Below are 24,661 nucleotides of genomic sequence, written 5' to 3'. Positions count from 1 at the left end.
TCATCACTCGTGCGGTGCAGGCTCGTCAGAATGGGGTCATCGTATAGATGGGGTGTCAGGGGGGAATGTAAGGCCTGCTCGCTGTGCATGGGCTACCCAACGTCAACTGCATGCCGCCATAACTATGTATGTTCTGTGGGGGCGTCTCCATATATGTGCATGAGAATGGCGCCGGTACATGATATATGGATGGGGACGTACAAATAGATGTGAGATATACCAGTAGTTGGTGCGTAGTCTGTCGCCGCGGGTTGCCTAGGCTGTCGCAGGAGGTTGCGTAGGCGGTAGTGCTGGCGCGTATAGGCTGTCGCAGCAGGTTGCGTAGGCGGTAGTGCTGGCGCGTATAGGCTGTCGCAGCAGGTTGCCTAGGCGGTAGTGCTGGCGCGTATAGGCTGTCGCAGCAGGTTGCCTAGGCGGTAGTGCTGGCGCGTATAGGCTGCCGCAGCAGGTTGCGTAGGCAGTAGTGCTGGCGCGTATAGGCTGTCGCAGCAGGTTGCCTAGGCGGTAGTGCTGGCGCGTATAGGCTGCCGCAGCAGGTTGCGTAGGCGGTAGTGCTGGCGCGTATAGGCTGTCGCAGCAGGTTGCCTAGGCGGTAGTGCTGGCGCGTATAGGCTGCCGCAGCAGGTTGCCTAGGCGGTAGTGCTGGCGCGTATAGGCTGCCGCAGCAGGTTGCGTAGGCAGTAGTGCTGGCGCGTATAGGCTGTCGCAGCAGGTTGCCTAGGCGGTAGTGCTGGCGCGTATAGGCTGGCGCAGCAGGTTGCCTAGGCGGTAGTGCTGGCGCATATAGGCTGTCGCAGCAGGTTGCGTAGGCGGTAGTGCTGGCGCAGGAAGTTGTACAGGCTGTTGCCTCTGTGTATATGTTCTTACCTGTCTCTCTTCTCTCTGGAGGCCGATGACACTTACCTTCAGCTGAAGAAGGAGCTGGAGTACCTGGACCTTAAGGTAATAACCGTATTCCTGGGGGGCTGGGTCTGAGGAGGGGGTGCAGCGGAGGGTCAGTTGTTACCAGAGGAGGTAGAGCCCTGTGGGTGTCATCTAGAAATGTATATGTTGCCTGATGAACTGTCCTGTGCGGCTGGCGGTCTGCGCCCTGGTGCAGGGCCCGGGCTCCCGGAACGTGGTTTCACACGGGGTCTCTTCTGATTTGGCGCAGATAAAATATAATGAACCTCTGATCAACTTGGTTCACAGTGTTTTAAGGAACTCCACTCCGGGGTATCGCACGAGCATAAACGTAAGCCGCCTCCTCGCTGTCCACATTTCATGGCTGTGCGCGTGCCGCAGCTTCTCCGCAGGTTTCATCTGTCATTGTTGTGGTTTTTTTGCTTGCTGATGCTTGTAGTCCACCTGCTCATTGTTCGGAGTAGAGGGTTAGCTCTGTACCCAGCTTGGAATGTTGCCATGTAGTGGTTTGTGCGGACACGATATTGTCGTTTTTGGCCGCCTCCGCTATGTTTTGTTTTTATCCCCCAATTTCTTTTACGCTTTATTTTCAAATTCAGTGGTGACGAAACACTAAAGCCAAAAACCATCCCGAGCAAAGCAACATGGCTGCCGGGGGGAGAAAACTCCACACTGTGTGTGAAGGGATAGCAGGATTGTGCCCATGTAGCCCGGGTCTGCTGGGAGTCGTAGTTCCCCAGAAGCTGGAGGGCCGCTGACCATGAAGCGGTCTTTGTAATTGTAGGGTATACAGTGAGTGAGGGGCCCGGGGCCCAGTCAGTCTGGTGGAAGAGACAAGGTCCAGGATTAGACATTATGGTGGAGGATGCGGCAGGAGAGAGACGGAAGCGTCCGGCTCTGCTTCTCGTAACGCAGCACAAGGGTTAACGACGTGGAAGTGCTCGCCGCCCCCGATTTAGGTGCTGCAACACAGATTCGAGCACATGGGCAGCTGCAAATCAACATTTGTTTTCTTGCTTTCCTGTTGGCTGAGACAAGCCCCTCCCTCTGGTTTTAGAGGCGGATCCGTCCTAGTGGTCACATGACTGTGTGGCCGGCCGCCATGTTGCCGGGATCATTACACGCCGTTTGCTGCATGCGCCAGTGGCCTCTTTGTTACAGTGTTCCTTTCCCTTCCATCTCTTACAAGTCGTGTCTTATGACCATCAGGTGACCGGGCGAGAATCCTTCAGGGATCGATCCACGAAACCCGTCCGAATCGCTGAAAGTGACGTTGATGTAAGTGACTCATGACCAGATGACAGCGAGCGCGGTGCGCTAAGAGCCGTCCCCGCCAGCTGCCATTAACTGTTAGTGGTGACGATCACATGGGCGATAGCGGAATGGACGATCAGAATCCAGGAAATAGAAATGTCACAGGTGTCAAATGGTTAATTGATCGTCCACGGACACATGTAGCGGGAAAGTGAGCGATATTCACCGTGAGGCACATGGGACATATGACGCCTCACCCTTATCCTCACCATTGGTCCCAGGTGTAAATACGGCATCTCTCTCGTGTATCTTCCATCTCTCTTCTATTTCCCGACTCTCTCTTCTTTCTGGCTTTCTTTCCTGTCTCTCTTTCTCTCTCTCTCTTTTTCTCATACGTCTCTTATCTCTTCCAGGCGAAGCTCAGTGTCCTGTGTGAACAGGACCGGATCCTGCAGGACTTGGAGGATAAGATTCGAGCTCTGAAGGACAATAAGGTCAGAGGATGTCCCTCAATGCTTTGTTTTTCCAGTGATCAGCAGCCCATACCCTGGGGTCTTGATCAGTGGCCTGGGCGGGGCCTCTGTCTTGATCAGTGGCCTGGGCGGGGCCTATAGTGAGGCGTTTAGCTTTTAGATTAGGGTGTGGAGACACAGGGAGGGGCCTGCAGTCACCGGCCCCTCCCACATTACAGTCCTGTCATTTCTAAGCTCCAGCCTTATGAGCGCCGCCGTCTGTTACCCCGCGACCACCTCCTCCTCCTGCGGTCACTGATGTCAGTTTATTTTTTCTACAGGACAAACTTGAAACTGTCTTGGAGGTTCTGCACAGACAGATGGATCAGTACAAGGATCAACCCCAGCACATGGAGAAGATTTCCTACCAGCAGCGCCTCCTACAGGAAGACCTAGTGCAGATCAGAGCCGAAATGTCCAAGGTCTCCACGGTGCGTGTCCACCCTTACATCATAGCGCCCTCTAGTGACAACACATTTATACACCAGAGCGCCCCCTCCTGTACGGATTATATACACCAGAGCGCCCCCTCCTGTACGGATTATATACACCAGAGCGCCCCCTCCTGTACGGATTTTAACCGCTTGCCGCCACGCTAACGCCGAAAGGCGTCATTGCGGCGGCTCCCCCAGGCTACGCTAACGCCAATAGGCGTCATCTCGCGTGAGCCGAGATTTCCTGTGAACGCGCGCACACAGGCGCGCGCGCTCACAGGAACGGAAGGTAAGAGAGTTGATCTCCAGCCTGCCAGCGGCGATCGTTCGCTGGCAGGCTGGAGATGTGTTTTTTTTAACCCCTAACAGGTATATTAGACGCTGTTTTGATAACAGCGTCTAATATACCTGCTACCTGGTCCTCTGGTGGTCCCCTTTGTTTGGATCGACCACCAGAGGACACAGGTAGCTCAGTAAAGTCCCACCAAGCACCACTACACTACACTACACCCCCCCCCCCGTCACTTATTAACCCCTTATTAGCCCCTGATCACCCCATATAGACTCCCTGATCACCCCATATAGACTCCCTGATCACCCCCCTGTCATTGATTACCCCCCTGTCATTTTTTACCCCCCTGTAAAGCTCCATTCAGACGTCCGCATGATTTTTACGGATCCACTGATAGATGGATCGGATCCGCAAAACGCATCCGGACGTCTGAATGAAGCCTTACAGGGGCGTGATCAATGACTGTGGTGATCACCCCATATAGACTCCCTGATCACCCCCCTGTCATTGATTACCCCCCTGTCATTGATTACCCCCCTGTAAAGCTCCATTCAGACGTCCGCATGATTTTTACGGATCCACTGATAGATGGATCGGATCCGCAAAACGCATCCGGACGTCTGAATGAAGCCTTACAGGGGCGTGATCAATGACTGTGGTGATCACCCCATATAGACTCCCTGATCACCCCCCTGTCATTGATTACCCCCCTGTAAAGCTCCATTCAGATGTCCGCATGATTTTTACGGATGCACTGATAGATGGATCGGATCCACAAAACGCATCCGGACGTCTGAATGAAGCCTTACACGGGCGTGATCAATGACTGTGGTTATCACCCCATATAGACTCCCTGATCACCCCCCTGTCATTGATTACCCCCCTGTCATTGATCAACCCCCTGTAAAGCTCCATTCAGATGTCCGCATGATTTTTACGGATCCACTGATAGATGGATCGGATCCGCAAAACGCATCCGGACGTCTGAATGAAGCCTTACAGGGGCGTGATCAATGACTGTGGTGATCACCCCATATAGACTCCCTGATCACCCCCCTGTCATTGATTACCCCCCTGTCATTGATTACCCCCCCTGTAAAGCTCCATTCAGATGTCTGCATGATTTTTACGGATCCACTGATAGATGGATCGGATCCGCAAAACGCATCCGGACGTCTGAATGAAGCCTTACAGGGGCGTGATCAATGACTGTGGTTATCACCCCATATAGACTCCCTGATCACCCCCCTGTCATTGATTACACCCCTGTCATTGATCAACCCCCTGTAAAGCTCCATTCAGATGTCCGCATGATTTTTACGGATCCACTGATAGATGGATCGGATCCGCAAAACGCATCCGGACGTCTGAATGAAGCCTTACAGGGGCATGATCAATGACTGTGGTGATCACCCCATATAGACTCCCTGATCACCCCCCTGTCATTGATTACACCCCTGTCATTGATCACCCCCCTGTCATTGATCACCCCCCCTGTCATTGATAACCCCCCTGTCATTGATCACCCCCCTGTCATTGATCACCCACCTGTAAGGCTCCATTCAGACATTTTTTTGGCCCAAGTTAGCGGAATTATTATTATTTTTTTCTTACAAAGTCTCATATTCCACTAACTTGTGTCAAAAAATAAAATCTCACATGAACTCACCATACCCCTCACGGAAACCAAATGCGTAAAATTTTTTAGACATTTATATTCCAGACTTCTTCTCACGCTTTAGGGCCCCTAGAATGCCAGGGCAGTATAAATACCCCACATGTGACCCCATTTCGGAAAGAAGACACCCCCAGGTATTCCGTGAGGGGCATATTGAGTCCATGAAAGATTGAAATTTTTGTCCCAAGTTAGCGGAACGGGAGACTTTGTGAGAAAAAAATTAAAAATATCAATTTCCGCTAACTTGTGCCAAAAAAAAAAAATTTATATGAACTCGCCATGCCCCTCATTGAATACCTTGGGGTGTCTTCTTTCCAAAATGGGGTCACATGTGGGGTATTTATACTGCCCTGGCATTCTAGGGGCCCCAAAGCGTGAGAAGAAGTCTGGTATCCAAATGTCTAAAAATGCCCTCCTAAAAGGAATTTGGGCACCTTTGCGCATCTAGGCTGCAAAAAAGTGTCACACATCTGGTATCGCTGTACTCAGGATAAGTTGGGGAATGTGTTTTGGGGTGTCATTTTACATATACCCATGCTGGGTGAGAGAAATATCTTGGTCAAATGCCAACTTTGTATAAAAAAATGGGAAAAGTTGTCTTTTGCCAAGATATTTCTCTCACCCAGCAAGGGTATATGTAAAATGACACCCCAAAACACATTCCCCAACTTCTCCTGAATACGGCGATACCACATGTGTGACACTTTTTTGCAGCCTAGGTGGGCAAAGGGGCCCATATTCCAAAGAGCACCTTTACCACACATTAGGGCCCCTGGAAAATGCCAGGGCAGTATAACTACCCCACAAGTGACCCCATTTTGGAAAGAAGACACCCCAAGGTATTCCGTGAGGGGCATGGCAAGTTCCTAGAATTTTTTATTTTTTGTCACAAGTTAGTGGAAAATGCTGTTTTTATTTTATTTTTATTTTTTTCATACAAAGTCTCATATTCCACTAACTTGTGACAAAAAATAAAAACTTCCATGAACTCACTATGCCCATCAGCGAATACCTTGGGGTCTCTTCTTTCCAAAATGGGGTCACTTGTGGGGTAGTTATACTGCCCTGGCATTCTAGGGGCCCAAATGTGTGGTAAGGAGTTTGAAATCAAATTCTGTAAAAAATGACCTGTGAAATCCGAAAGGTGCTCTTTGGAATATGGGCCCCTTTGCCCACCTAGGCTGCAAAAAAGTGCCACACATCTGGTATCTCCGTACTCAGGAGAAGTTGGGGAATGTGTTTTGGGGTGTCATTTTACATATACCCATGCTGGGTGAGAGAAATATCTTGGCAAAAGACAACTTTTCCCATTTTGTTTTATACAAAGTTGGCATTTGACCAAGATATTTATCTCACCCAGCATGGGTATATGTAAAATGACACCCCAAAACACATTCCCCACCTTCTCCTGAGTACGGAGATACCAGATGTGTGACACTTTTTTGCAGCCTAGGTGGGCAAAGGGGCCCATATTCCAAAGAGCACCTTTCGGATTTCACTGGTCATTTTTTACAGAATTTGATTTCAAACTCCTTACCACACATTTGGGCCCCTAGAATGCCAGGGCAGTATAACTACCCCACAAGTGACCCCATTTTGGAAAGAAGAGACCCCCAAGGTATTTCGTGATGGGCATAGTGAGTTCATAGAAGTTTTTATTTTTTGTCACAAGTTAGTGGAATATGAGACTTTGTAAGAAAAAAAAATAAAATAAAAAAAATCATCATTTTCCGCTAACTTGTGACAAAAAATAAAAAGTTCTATGAACTCACTATGCCCATCAGCGAATACCTTAGGGTGTGTACTTTCCGAAATGGGGTCATTTGTGGGGTGTTTGTACTGTCTGGCCATTGTAGAACCTCAGGAAACATGACAGGTGCTCAGAAAGTCAGAGCTGCTTCAAAAAGCGGAAATTCACATTTTTGTACCATAGTTTGTAAACGCTATAACTTTTACCCAAACCATTTTTTTTTTACCCAAACATTTTTTTTTTATCAAAGACATGTAGAACAATAAATTTAGAGCAAAATTTCTATATGGATCTCGTTTTTTTTGCAAAATTTTACAACTGAAAGTGAAAAATGTCATTTTTTTGCAAAAAAATCGTTAAAGGGACTCTGTCACCACTTTCTAACCCCCCCTTTTCAAAGTATTGTTATCTGCATGGCGCCCCTGTGATTATAAATGTGTTGTTAGAAGTTAAATTCGCCGTCTCCTTTTGATAAAAAGAGCTTTTATCTAACCTGTCAATCTTCTTGATAAGGTGCCCAGGGCGTTTCTTTTCGTCTCAATCTGCCGCCCGCCGCCGCCACCGTTGGTGCCCAGCTCCTCCCCTCATGCTTTCAGCGCCGCCTGAATGTAATCAAATACGCCTCCGGCTCTCTCTGTGCCCCCTCCTCCTTTTCAAAGATCCCGCGCGTGCGCACAGGGCTGTGCCTGATGCGCCCGTGCGGACATTTACAATCAGCCTCATTGAGCGAAGTGCGCATGCGCGCACTTCGCTCAACCTCCTCATCAGACGAGCACTGCAGCCCTCCTCCTTGAAAAGGAGGAGGGGGCACAGAGAGAGCCGGAGGCGTATTTGATTACATTCAGGCGGCGCTGAAAGCATGAGGGGAGGAGCTGGGCACCAACAGCGGCGGCGGCGGGCGGCAGATTGAGACGAAAAGAAACGCCCTGGGCACCTTATCAAGAAGATTGACAGGTTAGATAAAAGCTCTTTTTATCAAAAGGAGACGGCGAATTTAACTTCTAACAACACATTTATAATCACAGGGGCGCCATGCAGATAACAATACTTTGAAAAGGGGGGGTTAGAAAGTGGTGACAGAGTCCCTTTAAATTTCGATTAATAACAAAAAAAGTAAAAATGTCAGCAGCAATGAAATACCACCAAATGAAAGCTCTATTAGTGAGAAGAAAAGGAGGTAAAATTCATTTGGGTGGTAAGTTGCATGACCGAGCAATAAACGGTGAAAGTAGTGTAGTGCCGATTTGTAAAAAAGGGCCTGGTCTTTAGGGGGGTATAAACCTGTGGTCCTTAAGTGGATATACACCAGAGCGCCCCCTCCTGTACGGATTATATACACCAGAGCGCCCCCTCCTGTACGGATTATATACACCAGAGCGCCCCCTCCTGTATGAATAATATACACTGGAGCTCCCCCTCCTGTACGATTAATATACACCAGAGCACCTGCCTCCTGTACGAATAATATACACCGGAGTCCCCCCCCATCCCATATGAATAATATACACCGTAGCGCCCCCCTCCTGTACGAATAATATACACCAGAGCTCCCCTCCTGTCTGAATAATATACACCAGAGCTCCCCTCCTGTCTGAATAATATACACCAGAGCACCCCCCCTCCCATATGAATAATAGACACCGGAGCTCCCCTCCTGTCTGAATAATATACACCGTAGCGCCCCCCTCCTGTACGAATAATATACACCAGAGCTCCCCTCCTCCCATATGAATAATATACACCAGAGCACCCCCCCTCCCATATGAATAATATACACCGTAGCGCCCCCCTCCTGTACGGATAATATACACCGTAGCGCCCCCCTCCTGTACGAATAATATACACCGTAGCACCCCCCTCCTGTAAGAATAATAGACACCGGAGCGCCCCCTCCTGTACGGATAATAGACACCGGAGCGCCCCCTCCTGTACGGATAATAGACACCGGAGCGCCCCCTCCTGTATGGATAATAGACACCGGAGCGCCCCCTCCTGTACGGATAATATACACCGGAGCGCCCCCTCCTGTACGGATAATATACACCGGAGCGCCCCCTCCTGTACGGATAATAGACACCGGAGCGCCCCCCACCCCTCTATAGACACTAGACTATAGTTATATTCAGCCCTTCTGTAGTGGCCCCCTGTGCGGTCAGAGGTTATGCCCCGGAGGAAGCCGTACTAGAGGTGAAACTGGGAGTCGGGCGCTGGAGGCAGCGATCAGAAAGGACAGGTTTAGGTTGTTGCTTGTGAGTGTGAACAGAGGCCTACGGAGCCTTTATACCGGGTGGATCTCCGCGTGCTCGTCTTTCTCCTGGCGGGTTTTATTATCTGGATCTTAACGCTGGTATTGGCGCCGTCGATTGTCAGCTCAGACAATAAACTAAAGGGGGCCCACACACCGCATAGAATAAAGGAGTGCAAACCACGGCGTCCACACACGACCATGCAATAGTAGGAGAAAAAGAAATGCCGCATATTCAGGCTGCACATCCGCTAATTAAAATAAATAATTTATTGATAAACCAAAAAAGCCCAAAAAGTTAAACATTGTAAACAATAGTGACATTGTGTTTGGATCAGAAAATAAGTCCAAAACACCTACCCACAGACACCTAGTTCAAATATAAGAACATGAAAAAGACCGCCAAGTACATATGCAGTTCATGAATGCGGCATCAAAGATAAAATACTTAAATGAAGCAAGCGACGATCATGGTGTGTGGGTAATACGCCCCACGCGTATCGCCAGACTAAACTGGCTTCACCAGGGGTACATGCAACAGGGCTACATTACGCACATTATATACACATGAAACCTTAGTAGAAAATAATTATCACCTGTTAAGAATTAGTTCAAAGAAGCAAGGGGGGGGGGGGGGGGGGGGGGGGGTATACCCGGTGCAGAGCCCTGTCAAAGAATGATGGCGCCACATGATATGGGCCAGTGTCTCGAAAATACAGTCTGCGCAAAATGGCGCGGAACCGGACATAGAATTCCGATGCATTTCAAAGGCCGGAAGTACATCACAAAAATCACAGGAATCAATACGCGCATGCGCTGGACCCTAATCGTGCGTGCCAACATGCATTCCATAAGGAAATAGCGAAAAAATACATAAAATTGTGTTATCAAGTGAATGGAATCAATATATTTTGATCCAACAAATAATAAATGGAGTCTCCGTCACATAAATACATAAATATACATAAATATATAGCCAGAACAAACATGTACATACATATAATTAAAATGTGAAAATAAATAGATAATAAATTAATCGATGAGTTAATCATCCTAAATAACCTCACTCATTATACCTAATGTTTGTGCAAAAGTGAAGACACAATTTATGTAAAAAAATAAAAAACAGGAATTCAGAATAAATTAAATTAAAAATAAATAGTGAATCCATAATCTATAATTTTTAAAATCCATAATAACCAATATACATATAGAATCAGTTCATATACCTAAACAAAATATATATGATCAAAATATAAACATTCAAATATAAATAGTTAATAAACCCCAGATTTCTTTGAAACCTAAAAATTATGCTTGGATAGAAACTTACAAATATAAATAATATAAAAAAAGTAATAAGTCATTAGATAGAAGTACATAATTCCAAATTATAGCGAATACAATCCACATCATATACTACAGAAATCTGCATAAACACTATAATAAAATATACCCAAACTGACTATAATATAAATGCCATGATTTTAAATGAAAAGCCTTATGGGACCTTAAAGATTAATGGGCTGCACTGGGAAGAAAAGGAAAGGCAAAAAGAGGAGGCAAGAAACGGGATTCATATTCAATGTACAATTCATCCCAACAAAAATTCATAAAGTGTAAAACACATATAAACTGTTACGAGGGTCCATGCTCAGAGGAGGCGGCTTCCAAAATCTCTTCGAGAATATCCATAGCCGCAATTCCATGGTGTAGGGAAAGGATGGGGGAAAGGATCCGACCCGGAATAGTCTATGTACCCAAAAAGTTTCATGTGCTTGTGTCATAATGCCACAAATAAAGCTGCAAATTCAAAGTGTTCGAAAACCTAAAATGCAAAAATAGAGAGATCATGTGAAAAAAATTAACTTAATTACAAAGTTAGATATACTGTCTTATTGTGCATAAAAAACAGAGAAAGTTAATTCCTCGTTTAAACGCTGCGGTGTAAGAGAACCCAGGTTGTAAATCCACCTGGATTCAGATCTAAGTAATTGTTGTGATACAATGTTATTACGGATCAGGTCCAAACCGACTGTGGATTGTCAGCTCGGCTCCTGCTGCTCCTGGATCCCAGGGAAGAGTGGTGGTTGTTTAATTATCCTCTCAGCAAGATGGCGGCGCTGGGCTTGACCGCGGTGCGGTTCTCTGCTCTGGTTTGATCCTTGTGTGTTGTGTGCGGCAGGACATGGAGAACTCCTGGAACGAGTATTTGCGGCTGGAGGGCGACGTGGTTCAGCTCAGGCAGCTGTTACAGGAGCAGATGACCCGCTCGCCGTCTTCTCAGGTAATGCGTCTGGTGACACCTTGACTCTCCAGGTCGCTTTGTGGGGTCAGTTGTCGGCCAGGCTCTCATCTTATAATGTGTCATCTCCCCAACAGGACCGGTCTCAGCTGCAGAAAGATCTGTGGAGAATCGAAGACGTCACGGCCGGACTCAGCACCAATAAACTGAATTTCAAATTGCTGGTCGAGTCGTTCAAAAACCCAGGTAACGGTCCCCGGGGGTAAACATGGTGGAGGGGCCCACCAGTGATCACCAGTGACTGATCCCCTGCACTATGGGAGTGTGACTGGTGGAGGCTGAGATAACATGGCCACTTGCCCAACCACATTTCTTCCAGAAAGAAAAACCGTGCCTTTGGTCTCTTCCACGTTTGTGCCTTCCGGAACTACGGCCTTTACCTCCGTTCGCAGTAAATCGCCTCAGAATCCAGCGAGTCTTGTGAAGCCGACTCTGGAGGTTGGGCTGTACCCCCAGCCATTCATCCCCGGCAGATCTTACTCCCAGCCGCAGCTGCTGCAGAAACCAGAACCGCGGCTGCAGTCTCCGACCCGGGCGCCAACGCCGCCAAAGTTTGTGAGTTATGTGAAGAGGAGTAGATGGTGCGGGCAGAAAAGGGGGGGGGGGGGGGGTACTACGGGAGCATTATTCACAAATTACACCCCATCTGGTCATTAGGAGGAGAGTGCCCCCCCACGACCACCACTGCCCGACCTGTACAGTCCTGAAGATGCAGACCCCGCGCCCAATATTCCACCCCCCCCTGCGCTGCCTCCGCCACCAAGAGAATCCTCCGTCATCAGGCACACCTCGGTGCGGGGCTTAAAGAGACAGTCTGATGAGAGGAAGCGAGACCGGGAGCTGGGTCAGGGTGTGAACGGAGACTACAGGGTGAGGTCCTGCGGGGGGTGTCAGCCCTTCGTAAAGTGACCTGTAGGCAGGTATTATAACGTGTGTGTTCTGGTCACAGGTGGAGTTGCGAACCTATGTGAGCGATCCAGAACTTGCTAATCTAGGTGACGCCAACACCTCAACCTCCGCCTTTTTGGCCTCAGATTCTGGCTACCAGACGTTGCCCGGCAGAGGTAAGAAATGGCGTCCGTGATCTGCGTGCTCACCAGTAAATATCATGTATGACACGAGCTCTAGAGCATGACATGTAGATGAGCAGAGGCTCCAGGCCAAGACACAGAGTTATTGAGATATGTTCACATGGTCCACGCTCCTGGCTCCACTTGTCCACGTAAATGTGGGGGGTCGTCCTGCCGTGGCCCTTGTATCTGCTGTTCCCCAGTGTATGGAGTTGTGATGTTTAGGTGGCCTCTGTACTCCGTAACACGGTCGTCTTTCTACACGCGTGACCCTTTGTTGTCTCACCCATGTAGTGTGACCCTTGTGAACTGTTCCCTACAGGTTTTTCTGGGTCGACCTCCTGGCTGCCGCAGTCGTCGTCGTCCGTTGCATCATACGTCACCTTGCGGAGGGGCGTCACCACAGACGCTGCTAAGGTGGGAAGACTACTTTGGTGGGCCTCTGCTCACACTGCCCCGGAGTTCTCTCCCTGTGCAACTGATCTGTTTGTATCTCCACAGGACAGACAAAAAAGTGCCTTTCAGCGCCTCTACTCCGGCGACAACCAAAGAGGTAAAATGAGCGCCGAGGAGCAGCTGGAGCGCATGAAACGCCATCAGAAGGCCTTAGTCCGCGAACGCAAGAGAACGCTGAGCCAAGGAGAGAAGCAGCTGGCCCCGAGCCGAGGCGCTGTCCGGCCCCTGTCTGCGGACCTCAGCTCAGTATGTTAGCGCAGAGGGATGAGCTCATGTAGTCTGTAGTGTCGCTGTGCATGGTAGAGCAGGTCACGGGATTCCCGGGCGCCATAGTGTATAGATCTGCAGAGCCTTCAGCTTCTAGATCACAAGCACAAGATCCCAAGGCCTCGCTGCACGTGTCTGGACTCTCGCTTCAGCACAACCGGAGTAAACAGGTTTGTCAGTCCCCCAGCTGCTGTGCGGGACCCCCAATTCTGATCACCGCTCCCCTAAAATCACCCCACACTCTGCTCCTCATGTCTCATTCATCATCTCGCGCCTCTCCTGAGCGTCCCCGCTAACCGCCATACTCATCTAAACCAAACCGCCTCAGCCCTGCACCATCCTGACATCCAGCAACCTCACCGGCTGCTTGTCATGTACATCACCATCAACCCCCCTCAGTGATGTCACTGCTGATCTAGTAATGGATAGGCTGCATTCTCAGTGATGTCACCGCTGATCTCTAGTGAATGGATAGGCGGCATTCTAAGTGATGTCACCGCTGATCTCTAGTGATGGACAGGCGGCATTCTCAGTGATGTCACCGCTGATCTCTAGTAATGGACAGGCGGCATTCTCAGTGATGTCACCGCTGATCTCTAGTAATGGACAGGCGGCATTCTCAGTGATGTCACCGCTGATCTCTAGTGATGGATAGGCGGCATTCTCAGTGATGTCACTGCTGATCTCTAGTGAATGAATAGGCTGCATTCTCAGTGATGTCACCGCTGATCTCTAGTGGATGGATAAGCAGAATTCTCAGTGATGTCACCGCTGATCTCTAGTGGATGGATAGGCTGCATTCTCAGTGATATCACCGCTGATCTCTAGTAATGGACAGGCGGCATTCTCAGTGATGTCACCGCTGATCTCTAGTAATGGACAGGCGGCATTCTCAGTGATGTCACCGCTGATCTCTAGTGGATGGATAGGCTGCATTCTCAGTGATATCACCACTGATCTCTAGTGATGGATAGGCTGCATTCTCAGTGATGTCACCGCTGATCTCTAGTGAATGGATAGGCTGCATTCTCAGTGATATCACCACTGATCTCTAGTGATGGATAGGCTGCATTCTCAGTGATGTCACCGCTGATCTCTAGTGATGGATAGGCTGCATTCTCAGTGATGTCACCGCTGATCTCTAGTGATGGATAGGCTGCATTCTCAGTGATGTCACCGCTGATCTCTAGTGGATGGATAGGCTGCATTCTCAGTGATGTCACCGCTGATCTCTAGTGGATGGATAGGGCGGCATTCTCAGTGATGTCACCGCTGATCTCTAGTGATGGATAGGCTGCATTCTCAGTGATGTCACCGCTGATCTCTAGTGATGGATAGGCGGCATGCTTGGTGATGTCACTGCTGATCAATGGATAGGTTCCATTTTCAGAGATGTCACCGCTGATCTGTAATGAATGGATAGGCGGCATTCTCAGTGATGTCACCGCTGATCTCTAGTGGATGGATAGGCTGTATTCTCAGTGATGTCACCGCTGATCAATGGATTGGCGGCATTCTCAGTGATGTCACCGCTGATCAATGGATAGGCTGCATTCTCAGTGATGTCACCGCTGATCTCTAGTGATGGATAGGCGGCATTCTCAGTGATGTCACCGCTGATCAATGGATAGGCTGCATTCTCAGTGATGTCACCGCTGATCAATGGATAGGCTGCATTCTCAGTGATGTCACCGCTGATCTCTAGTGATGGATAGGCGGCATTCTCAGTGATGTCACCGCTGATCTCTAGTGATTGGTCAGTGACATTGATTGACAGTAAGGGTCTCAGGATGTTTCCATTATGTTTTGCACTCTGCAGTCTCATTGTCCTTCATTTCATCCTCCCCAAGAGCAATAACTCCCATCGGGCACTATCACCCAGGCAGCACTCCGGAGACTGTATATTTTTTTTACTTTCTCGGATCCTCTCGGAGACGCTGTTGATCTCCGCTTGGTGCTTCTAATGTATTTCTGACAGAACCAATAAACTGGAACCATCCGAACCTTCTGAGAATCTCTTCTGTCGGCTTTTACCGCCGCCTGATAGCAGGAGTATGGCGTTATGTGGTGGCCACTGCGAGGGGCGCAGACTGATGAATGATGGGACTAGAAGGGAACAATCTGTGATGCACCCAGCCCCCGAGTCCACACCAGAGGTGGGCACCCAGCTCGCCACAGATTTCTGTGCCATTCAGGGTGTGTGGAAACCTGGGTGACGACCCCTGTGGAGTCTGCCCCGGGAGCCTCTGTTCCCTCAACGCACAGCGAGAGGATGAGGGTTATCCCAGAGGAAAATACTTTAAATTAATGTATATAATATACTATACACATATATACAAACATTACATTATATTCATATTATACACATATACATTTTATATAAACACATTATACGCACAATATACATACACGTACACATACATTTACATCATATACACTATATAATATACACACATCACTATGGCTACTTTCACACTTGCGTCGTTGTTTTCCGGTATTGAGAATCGGCAGAGGATCCCAATACTGGAAACAAATGTTTCCGTTTAGTCCTCATGCATTCTGAATGGAAAGAGATCCGTTCAGGATTCAGCGGGATGTTCTCCGTTCCATCAGCATTCCGTTTTGTGACCGGACATAAAAACGGGAAAGAAAAAACAGATCCGGTACTGAAAACAATGTAAGTCAATGGTGACAGATCGGGTTTTTTAGAAGCCTAAAAAAACGGATCCGTTACCCGCTGACTTTCAATGTATTTAGTGACGGATCTTTTGATTTCACACAACCGCATCCTGATGTGCAAAATCAAAAACGGATTCTTTTAATTGCAGAATTGAGATCCTCTGCCGGATCTCAATACCGGAATTCACAACGCAAGTGTGAAAGTATACATTGTATACACATTGTACATTATATACACACTATAATATATATATACAGATTATACATCCATATATATTGTACATTATTTACACACACGTACACATTATACATTTTATATATACACACACATTGTACATTATATACACACTATAATATATATATACAGATTATACATCCATATATATTGTACATTATTTACACACACGTACACATTATACATTTTATATATACACACATTGTACATTATATATACATGTTATTTATACACATTATACATTATTTATATGTTAAATATACACATTATATAGACACTATACATACTATACACATTCTATATAGACTATGCATTACATCTACACGTTACATGCATGTTCATATTTTATATATACATTATATAATGTATATGTGCAGTGTATATTATATATACATACGTATGAAGACATATCAACCCTACACACATTATACCGTATATCCGCGCTGCACACATATTTACGTACGTGCACACACATCTCCGCTGCTGGTGGCGCTGATGTACGCCTGTATCCGCGGCCCTCCTGTGTCGTCACCTCCTGCAGATTGTTCCCTTTTAACCCTTGGAGAGTCGGTGTGTGTTGGGTTTTCATGCTTTGTGTTTGGATTTGGAAAACAATTTAATGATTTTCATTTCCTTATCTAAAAAAAAAAATCTCCAAATGATTGGCGGCCGAGATACAGGAGAGCGAAAAGTGGAGGGAAGATCGCACAGTGCCGGGACTGCTAGAAGATGTGCTTCCATCCTTACTCCTGTCTGTCTGCGGGGAATACTCCTGTCCCAAAAATCCAGCTCTAGAGCCGCCATCTTCTGTCCGGCCATTTCTTAGTTCTGTTTCTAGGAAAGCTGAGTGACAACTAATCTGGCCGCCATTGCAGCTCCTGCAGAGGTTGTCAGTGATACACTTCCGCCTCCAGAGTTACAGGAGAGCTGGCTGACAACTCCTATGGATTCCCAGGAGCTGACAACTCAGGGACTTGTACTTACGGGGGGTTTTGGGGCGCCTGTAGAGGAGGCCGAGTCCTGTGTGGTCACGGTGCCTCCAGCCGGGTGTTCCGGGCGAGTGTTGGGTGTATGTCCTGGCAGCAGAGAAGTTTAACGTGTTTTATGTCTGTTATCAGTGGAGGCGAGAGCAGGACTTTGATTTCCAGCTCCTGGAGAAGGCGGCACGGGACGTGGAGGAGCGAGAAAAGGAAGATCACGGCTGGGTACATGCCAAGGCCATACATGTGACCGAGCTGGACCTGGAGCCCCAGGACTACGACCTGGACATCGGCAAAGAGGTAATAGGGTCCGATCGCCATCTATGAAGTCTATGACTTCAGTGGAGAAGCGCAGGTGTCTGTACCAACCAATCGGGTTCCAGCTCTTATTTTTTAGGATATGAGAGCAGCGACCTGATTGGTTGCAGGTTAACGCTCCACTGTTCCTCCACACCAGTCTGGATAAATTTTCCTTAAAGTGCAGAAGTAGTGGGTGGAGATGAGCGGCAGTAAAGAGGGGGGAAGTTTCTATGGATAATGGGGGGGGGTCCGGCAGGAGAGGATTCATCCACATGAAGCTCTCGCTACCTGATGATACGAATACTCTGCAGAGAGTGGAGGCCGGTCCCATTTAGAGTAATGGCGCCATCTAGTGGTTAGTCCCAGTAAAGCACAACCACCCTTCACATACGGCATCATGGAGTTTCTCATGTCTGGTTAAAAAATTATAATAATAGAAACCCCAGAAGAGAGATGAATCAGATACAAGGTGAAATGAATTACTAATGACGCTGGATATATGCAATGTCCTTAATGTCACGAGGAGTGTGATGGTTTCTGCACGGGTCTCTCCATTGTCACATTCCTTGCTGTTGAACAGTTATCGATGCCGGACAAGGTCGAGATTCCAGAGAGATATATAGACCTGGAGCCAGAGGAACCGCTGAGCAGAGAAGAACAGGAGGCACGATCGAGGAGGGTGGCGAAGATCAAGAACATCCTGGCTCGGTCCAGGTCAGTGTCACAGCAGCTCCTTCAGCTTCCCTTCTAGCACCGGGTGGGTCTCCGGGGCACCAGTCTGACCTCTCTAATCCTCCCCGCAGTGTTCACAACCTGCAGCCGATGGGACCCCCTGAGGACTCACCTCCTTCACACGTCAATCTGCAGGAGCAAGAGAGAATGATCACCATATCGTACGCCCTTGCTTCTGAGGCCTCTCAGCGCAGCAAACAAGTGGCAGGTAAGAGACAAAAAGATGCTCCAGAGCTGCACTCACTATTCTGCTGGTGCAGTCACTGTGTACATACATTACTTATCCTGTACTGATCCTGAGTTACATCCTGTATTATACTCCAGAGCTGCACTCACTATTCTGCTGGTGCAGTCACTGTGTACATACATTACTTATCCTGTACTGATCCTGAGTTACATCCTGTATTATACTCCAGAGCTGCGCTCACTATTCTGCTGGTGCAGTCACTGTGTACATACATTACTGATCCTGAGTTACATCCTGTATTATACTCCAGAGCTGCACTCACTATTCTGCTGGTGCAGTCACTGTGTACATACATTTCTGATCCTGAGTTACATCCTGTATTATACTCCAGAGCTGCACTCACTATTCTGCTGGTGCAGTCACTGTGTACATACATTACTGATCCTGAGTTACATCCTGACTTTGTCTTCTGTTCTGTTGTCAGCTCACGCTGTGTACGACCACTGACTGGCTCCATCATTTGTCGGGGGTCAGAGACATCACCTGCAGCCTTCACACCCTGTACCTTCCATCACCTGCTGCCCTGGAAACACAACCCCCATCATCCAGTGTCTTCAGTTTGTCGCACAGCTGCGCTGGAGCTTATCCGCTGCACTGTTTCCCTGACCGTCTGATTGTAGAAAACTTCATGATGAACAAAATAAGCAACCACAACCTGGAGGAGGAGCGTGCCTCGCCGGAGACTCCCGGTGAAGGAGGAGGAGCGTGCCTCGCCGGAGACTCCCGGTGGAGGAGGAGGAGGAGCGTGCCTTGCCGGAGACTCCCGGTGGAGGAGGAGGAGCGTGCCTTGCCGGAGACTCCCGGTGGAGTAGGAGCAGCAGCGTGTCTCTCCAGAGACTCCCGGTGGAGGAGGAGCGCACCTCCAGAATGTGGCCCTGTAGAATTCAGGACAGGAAGTGCCTTAACCTGCAGCAGAGGGCGAGAGTCCCTGCCCCCATGTAATCATCTGTGGAAGGGAGGGCTACCACTCAGCAGCCCTTTCTGAACCCGGCACTGAAGCGGTAACATGTTCTAATGATTCAGAGATTTAGTCATTAACACTGGTTTTCATACACTGGACTTTCAGAAGGAACATTTCAATTTCATTTTGTCAAAGTAAAGTGGTGACGAGAAAGTCAAAGAATTATGTGAGGATGGAGAAGGGGAAGCAACTAGGGCAGGGATCAGCAGCCTCTGGCACTACAACACCCAGCATGCTCCATTCACTTCAGTGGGAGAGCTGAGCAGACAAGCAAATGTGCATGCTGGGAGTGATAAGTACTCCACAGCTGGAGTGCAGGAGGTTGCTGATCACTGGCCTAGGGTGTCCACACCAAGGCTCTTATAAATATGAGGTATGCAACACCATGATGACATCACCAGCATTAGACCAGACACACCATGATGACATCACCAGCATAGCCATAAACTATTGTATAGGTTATAGATCATATGAGGTATACATCCTGATGTCATCACAAACCCAGAGATATCTGCATAGTCCATAATGGCCACTCTCCTAGCTAAATCACGTTGCCATTTAATGGTTATAAAACTACAACTCTCAGCATCCTCTGCAAGCTCCAGGCTTTGAGTATGCTCAGAGCTCGTTTCACAACAGCTTGAGTCACAGATGGCTGTATTGGTCACACTAGTGACATCACACAGAGGTGCATGTTACAGTCATGATGTCATCACCACGCCCCCTAGTGGCACACACCTGTTGGTTCCCTTTGGGCAGGTTTTTACGGTTCTGTGATACGACCCAGTAGCGCAGGTCGTGGGCGCCACTGTTTGCTGTGGTTTGAAAAATTTCTCAGTTTTGCGTTTTATTGTTCCAGTGAGGATGGGATTTCTTAATTTGGTTTTAATTACTAGAGGTTTTATTTTCTATATCCGGAGAGAAATCAATATATTTAGAAGTCGTCTATTTTAACTAACGCTGCCGTTTTCACCTTTATAAAGATTTGCCAAATTAGATTCTTTATTTTTGACTTTGTAAAAAAATAAAAAAAATGCTATTGAATAAAGAAAATTCATAACTATTCTCAGCGTCCAGTGATTTTCCAGGAAACTGAGGCGTCTGCCTCCCCCTCTCCACGTGCAGCCAATCACTGGCTGAGGAAGGTGCGACTGTCACACGAGCGTGTCCCTTGTGGGAATGGCACTCCGTGTGAAGGCGGGATCCTGCATTCTGCACGGCTTTATCACGATTGATAACGCTGTGCGCCTGACCTTCCTGTAGAACAGGGGTGCACAACCTGCGGCCCCCGTCCTCCTGGACAGAAACACGGATGATTGTGCGTTCAGACTTCAGCTAACAGCCCCAATGTTAATAAGACCTCGGATCAGACCCCAATCAGACCTCAGCTAAGGGCCCCATGCCTCTCACCAGCCCCCAGAATTGTCCATCAGCCTCATAAATATAAAATAAAACACTTACCTCACCTGCTCCTGGACGCCGCTCCTCTCCTCCAGCGCGATCTGCATCCTGCGGCTGTGCTGTGAAGGCTGCGCACAGCATGACGTCACAGAGTGCCTCACGCTGTGCACAGCCGAGGACCAGGAAGCGGTGAGTACAGAGCCTTCACCGCTTCCCGGGTCTCCAGTACTAATGAGCGCTTCCATAATGGAAGCGGCTCATTAGTATTCGCCCCGTAAGATGCACTTTTGGGGAACTAATTATAATAATTTATTTTGGTGTCAGTTTACATATTTAACCCCTTAAGGACACAGGGTGTACAGGTACGCCCTGATGTCCCGGTACTTAAAGAGGACCTTTCACCAGAAGAAAGTATGTAAACTGACCATACAGAAGTGTAGAGCGGCACCCAGGGATCCCCCTGCACTTACTGTTATCCCCGGGCGCCGCTCCGTTCTCCGGTTATAGCCTCTGGTATGTTCATAGTTAGGCTCCACCCAGTTGAGCCTGCCGCGGTCTCCTTCTCCTATGCTGTAGCGCTGGCCAATCGCAGCGCTCAGCTCATAGCCTGGCTATGAGCTGAGCGCTGCGATTGGTCAGGTGTGGTCCCCCATACTGGAAAGAAGGGACGGACCCAAAAAAGGTGCAGATTGTGTCACAGGAGGGGGATACGGAAGGACACCACAACTCAGTACGACACGTGCCCCGATCATCCGGGCCTCTGCATTATTGGTTGCTTCAGGGAGTACCACACTTCCATGGAGTACTAAATTTATATCCCAATTTAGCCACTGACAATCGGATAAAAAAAACTATGGTTCTCAGACTTGAGACACCCAAAAAATATTTGTTCAAAAGGTTTGTAAAACTAAAATAATAAAATAAAAGTAGACAAATTATTACCGACGTGGCGATATCTAATCTCCTCTATAAAAATACCCCATGACCTAACCCCCCAGATTAACACAGTCCAAAAAAAAAAAAAAAGGTGCAAAAAAATAATATTTTTTGTCACCTTACATAACAAAAAGTTGAATAGCCCCCAAAACAGTGCCGTCCCCTCATCCCGCAAAAAATGACCCCCTACCTAATACAATCGGCTAAAAAAAAAAAAAAAAAAAGACAGACTTTAGAGATACAAAAAAAAAAAATTTGGTATCAAAAAGGATAATATATTCTAAAACCTCAATAATTGTAAAAAAAAGTAGACTTATTAGGTATCGCCGCGTCGGTAATAATCTCCTCTATAAAAATACCCCATGACCTAACCCCCCAGATTAACACTGTCCAAATTTTTTATATTTTAAACGGTGCCAAAACAGCTATTTTTGGCACTTTTCCATTTCAATCCGTTTTTTCCGGTAACAAAGCAAGGGTTAACAACCAAACAAAACTTAATATTTATTACCCTGATACTGCAGTTTACAGAAACGTAAACTGCTGTATCACTAAAAGGCAGGGCGCAAAAGGACAGGACCGACCTGGTTTCTGGAAGGCCGATTTTGATGGCCTTTATTTATTGACACCATGTCCCTTTTGAAGCCCCCCTGATGCACCCCTAGAGTAGAAACTCCCTAAAAGTGACCCCATCTAAGAAACTACACCCCTCAAGGTATTCAAAACTGATTTTACAAACTTTATTTACCCTTTAGGTGTTCAACAGTTGATGGCAAATGGAGATAAAAAATTTCAGAATTTCAATTTTTGGTAACCTTACCTCACAAAAATGTAATATAGAGCAACCAAAAATCATATGTACCCTAAAAATAGTCCCAACAAAACCGCCACCTTATCCCATAGTTTCCAAAATGGGGTCATTTTTAGGGAGTTTCTACTCCAGGGGGGCTTGAAACAGGACACTTTGTAAATAAACCGGCCCATAAAAATCAGCCTTCCAAAAACCACACGGCGCTCCTTTCCCTCTATGCCCTACCGTGTGCCTGTACAGTGCCGTTTACAGAAACACCCCATATGTGGTCGTAAACTAGAGTCAGGGCAATAAAGATACAGTCTTGTTTGGCTGTTAACCCTTGCTTTGTTAGTGGAAAAAAATAGGTTAAAATGGAAAATTTGGCAAAAAAAATGAAATTCTGAAATGTTATCTCCATTTGCCAATAACTCTTGTGGAGCACCTAAAGGGTTAACAATGTCAGTTTTGAATACCTTGAGGGGTGTAGTTTATAGAATGGGGTAATTTTTGGGTGGTTTCTGTTATGTAAGCCTCGCAAAGTGACTTCAGACCTGAACTGGTCCCTAAAAATTGTTTGATTTGCTTCTAAACTTCTAAGCCTTGTAACATCCCCAAAAAATAAAATATCATTCCCAAAATGATCCAAACATGAAGTAGACATATGGGGAATGTAAAGTAATAACTATTTTTGGAGGTATTACTATCTATTATAGAAGTAGAAAAATGTAAACTTGGAAATTTGCAATTTTTTACAAAATTTTGGGTAAATTTGGTATTTTTTTTATAAATAAAAATTATTTTTTTTTTACTTCATTTTACCAGTGTCATGAAGTACAATATGTGACGAAAAAACAATCTCAGAATGGCCTCGATAAGTAAAAGTGTTTTAAAGTTATCAGCACATAAAGTGACACTTGTCAGATTTGCAAAAAATGGCCAAGTCCTTAAGGTGAAATAGGGCTGAGTCCTTAAGGGGTTAATAAATAAAAATGAATTTTTTTGACTCAATTTTACCACTGTCATGAAGTACAATATGTGACGAAAAAACTATCTCAGAATGGCCTCGATAAGTAAAAGTGTTTTAAAGTTATCACCACATAAAGTGACACTGGTCGGATTTGCAAAAAATGGCCTGGTCCTTAAGGTGAAACATGGCCATGTCCTTAAGGGGTTAAAGAATAAAGAGCTATAGTTTTAAAAAAATAAGACATTTTAAAAATGTTTTGTAGTTTTCCCCTAAATAAAACAAAAAAATAAATTATAAGCCCCTATGTGTCAAGTAAAAATTGTTTCAAAAATTATTTTGGCAGTCCCAACACCTAAAACATAAATTTCCAAACGTTTGAACCACGACCACATGCGCTGGTTCAGGCCTGGTTATTAAAGGGTTATCCAATAAGCGCTTTCCCCACTAGTAAAGAAAAGTGCTTACTGGTTATTACATGGCGCCTGTAACTGGGCGGCAGGAGGTGGTAATAACCAACGAGCGCCGTCCTCTGCAGTGAAGGAAAGCGCTTTATGATTTATGAATAGGAGGCACGAAGTAAATGTCGCCACTTTTCCAGGTTTTTCCTGTAAAAAAGATTTTTTAACAAGTTCCTGCAGCATTGCCCCTGAAATAGAAAATTCATACTTACCTGGTCCTTTGCGCTGCCCCCTCTGCCTCCATCTTCTGGTTCCTGCGCTGTTTACACCCGTCAGTGCATGGACATGGTCACATACACCGCTCCAGTCAATGACTGGCTTCAGTGGGGACACGCTGCTTGTGGCCACATCACCACTGAAGCCAGTGCGGACATCGGAAGATGGGGGAAGTGCAGAGGATCAAATCGGCAGGGAGCAGGTAAGTTTAACTCTTCGGTTTCAGTGGCCATGATGCAGGAACGTGTTAGAAATCCATTCTTACTGGGAAATCCCTTTAAGCCCAATACACTGAGATATTCAGGTCAATTACTGGGAACAAGTGTCCATAGGAGCGCTCATTCCTGATAACTGGCCGGTATAATCAGGGATGTGCTACTGATAATCAATATAACAACTAAAAGAAGGAGGAATGACTGTGATAGTGATCATTCCTCCCCAGTCACTTTACATTGGCCTGTGCAATAGGCCCATGCAAATAGCGCTTGCTATTACTCGCGCTCCGTGGTGGTCCGCACAGCGCTGTACTGTGTCCTAACACCAGGTCCCAGTGCAGCGTGCGAAGAAGAGGCTGGAGAGTCGGCGGCGCC

At 47.1% G+C, this 24,661-nt stretch overlaps 1 protein-coding gene across 11 annotated transcripts in view; it reads left to right on the top strand.

The window, feature by feature from the left end:
• PLEKHA7 (pleckstrin homology domain containing A7) overlaps window positions 1-20,364 on the top strand; it is an 83,733-nt gene extending 63,369 nt beyond the window's left edge. For 9 of the 11 annotated variants that reach the window (XM_040410182.1, XM_040410181.1, XM_040410180.1 and 6 more), the window contains 16 exons: window positions 889-942; window positions 1,154-1,234; window positions 2,113-2,181; window positions 2,571-2,651; window positions 2,951-3,100; window positions 11,254-11,355; window positions 11,451-11,559; window positions 11,693-11,928; window positions 12,031-12,243; window positions 12,323-12,437; window positions 12,766-12,860; window positions 12,945-13,145; window positions 17,199-17,360; window positions 17,941-18,074; window positions 18,164-18,300; window positions 18,764-20,364. In XM_040410182.1, the coding sequence (XP_040266116.1) occupies window positions 889-942; window positions 1,154-1,234; window positions 2,113-2,181; window positions 2,571-2,651; window positions 2,951-3,100; window positions 11,254-11,355; window positions 11,451-11,559; window positions 11,693-11,928; window positions 12,031-12,243; window positions 12,323-12,437; window positions 12,766-12,860; window positions 12,945-13,145; window positions 17,199-17,360; window positions 17,941-18,074; window positions 18,164-18,300; window positions 18,764-18,786 (1,962 nt within the window). In that variant the 3' untranslated portion in view covers window positions 18,787-20,364. The remainder of the gene's footprint in view (window positions 1-888; window positions 943-1,153; window positions 1,235-2,112; window positions 2,182-2,570; window positions 2,652-2,950; window positions 3,101-11,253; window positions 11,356-11,450; window positions 11,560-11,692; window positions 11,929-12,030; window positions 12,244-12,322; window positions 12,438-12,765; window positions 12,861-12,944; window positions 13,146-17,198; window positions 17,361-17,940; window positions 18,075-18,163; window positions 18,301-18,763) is intronic. The other 2 variants (XM_040410185.1, XM_040410184.1) reach the window with 1 other exon arrangement.
• Window positions 20,365-24,661: the final 4,297 nt, after the last annotated feature.

The sequence above is a fragment of the Bufo bufo genome, chromosome 10 (genome assembly GCF_905171765.1).
Source record: "Bufo bufo chromosome 10, aBufBuf1.1, whole genome shotgun sequence".
Taxonomy (NCBI): Eukaryota; Metazoa; Chordata; class Amphibia; order Anura; family Bufonidae; genus Bufo; species Bufo bufo.
This window is presented reverse-complemented; position numbering and strand designations above follow the sequence as displayed.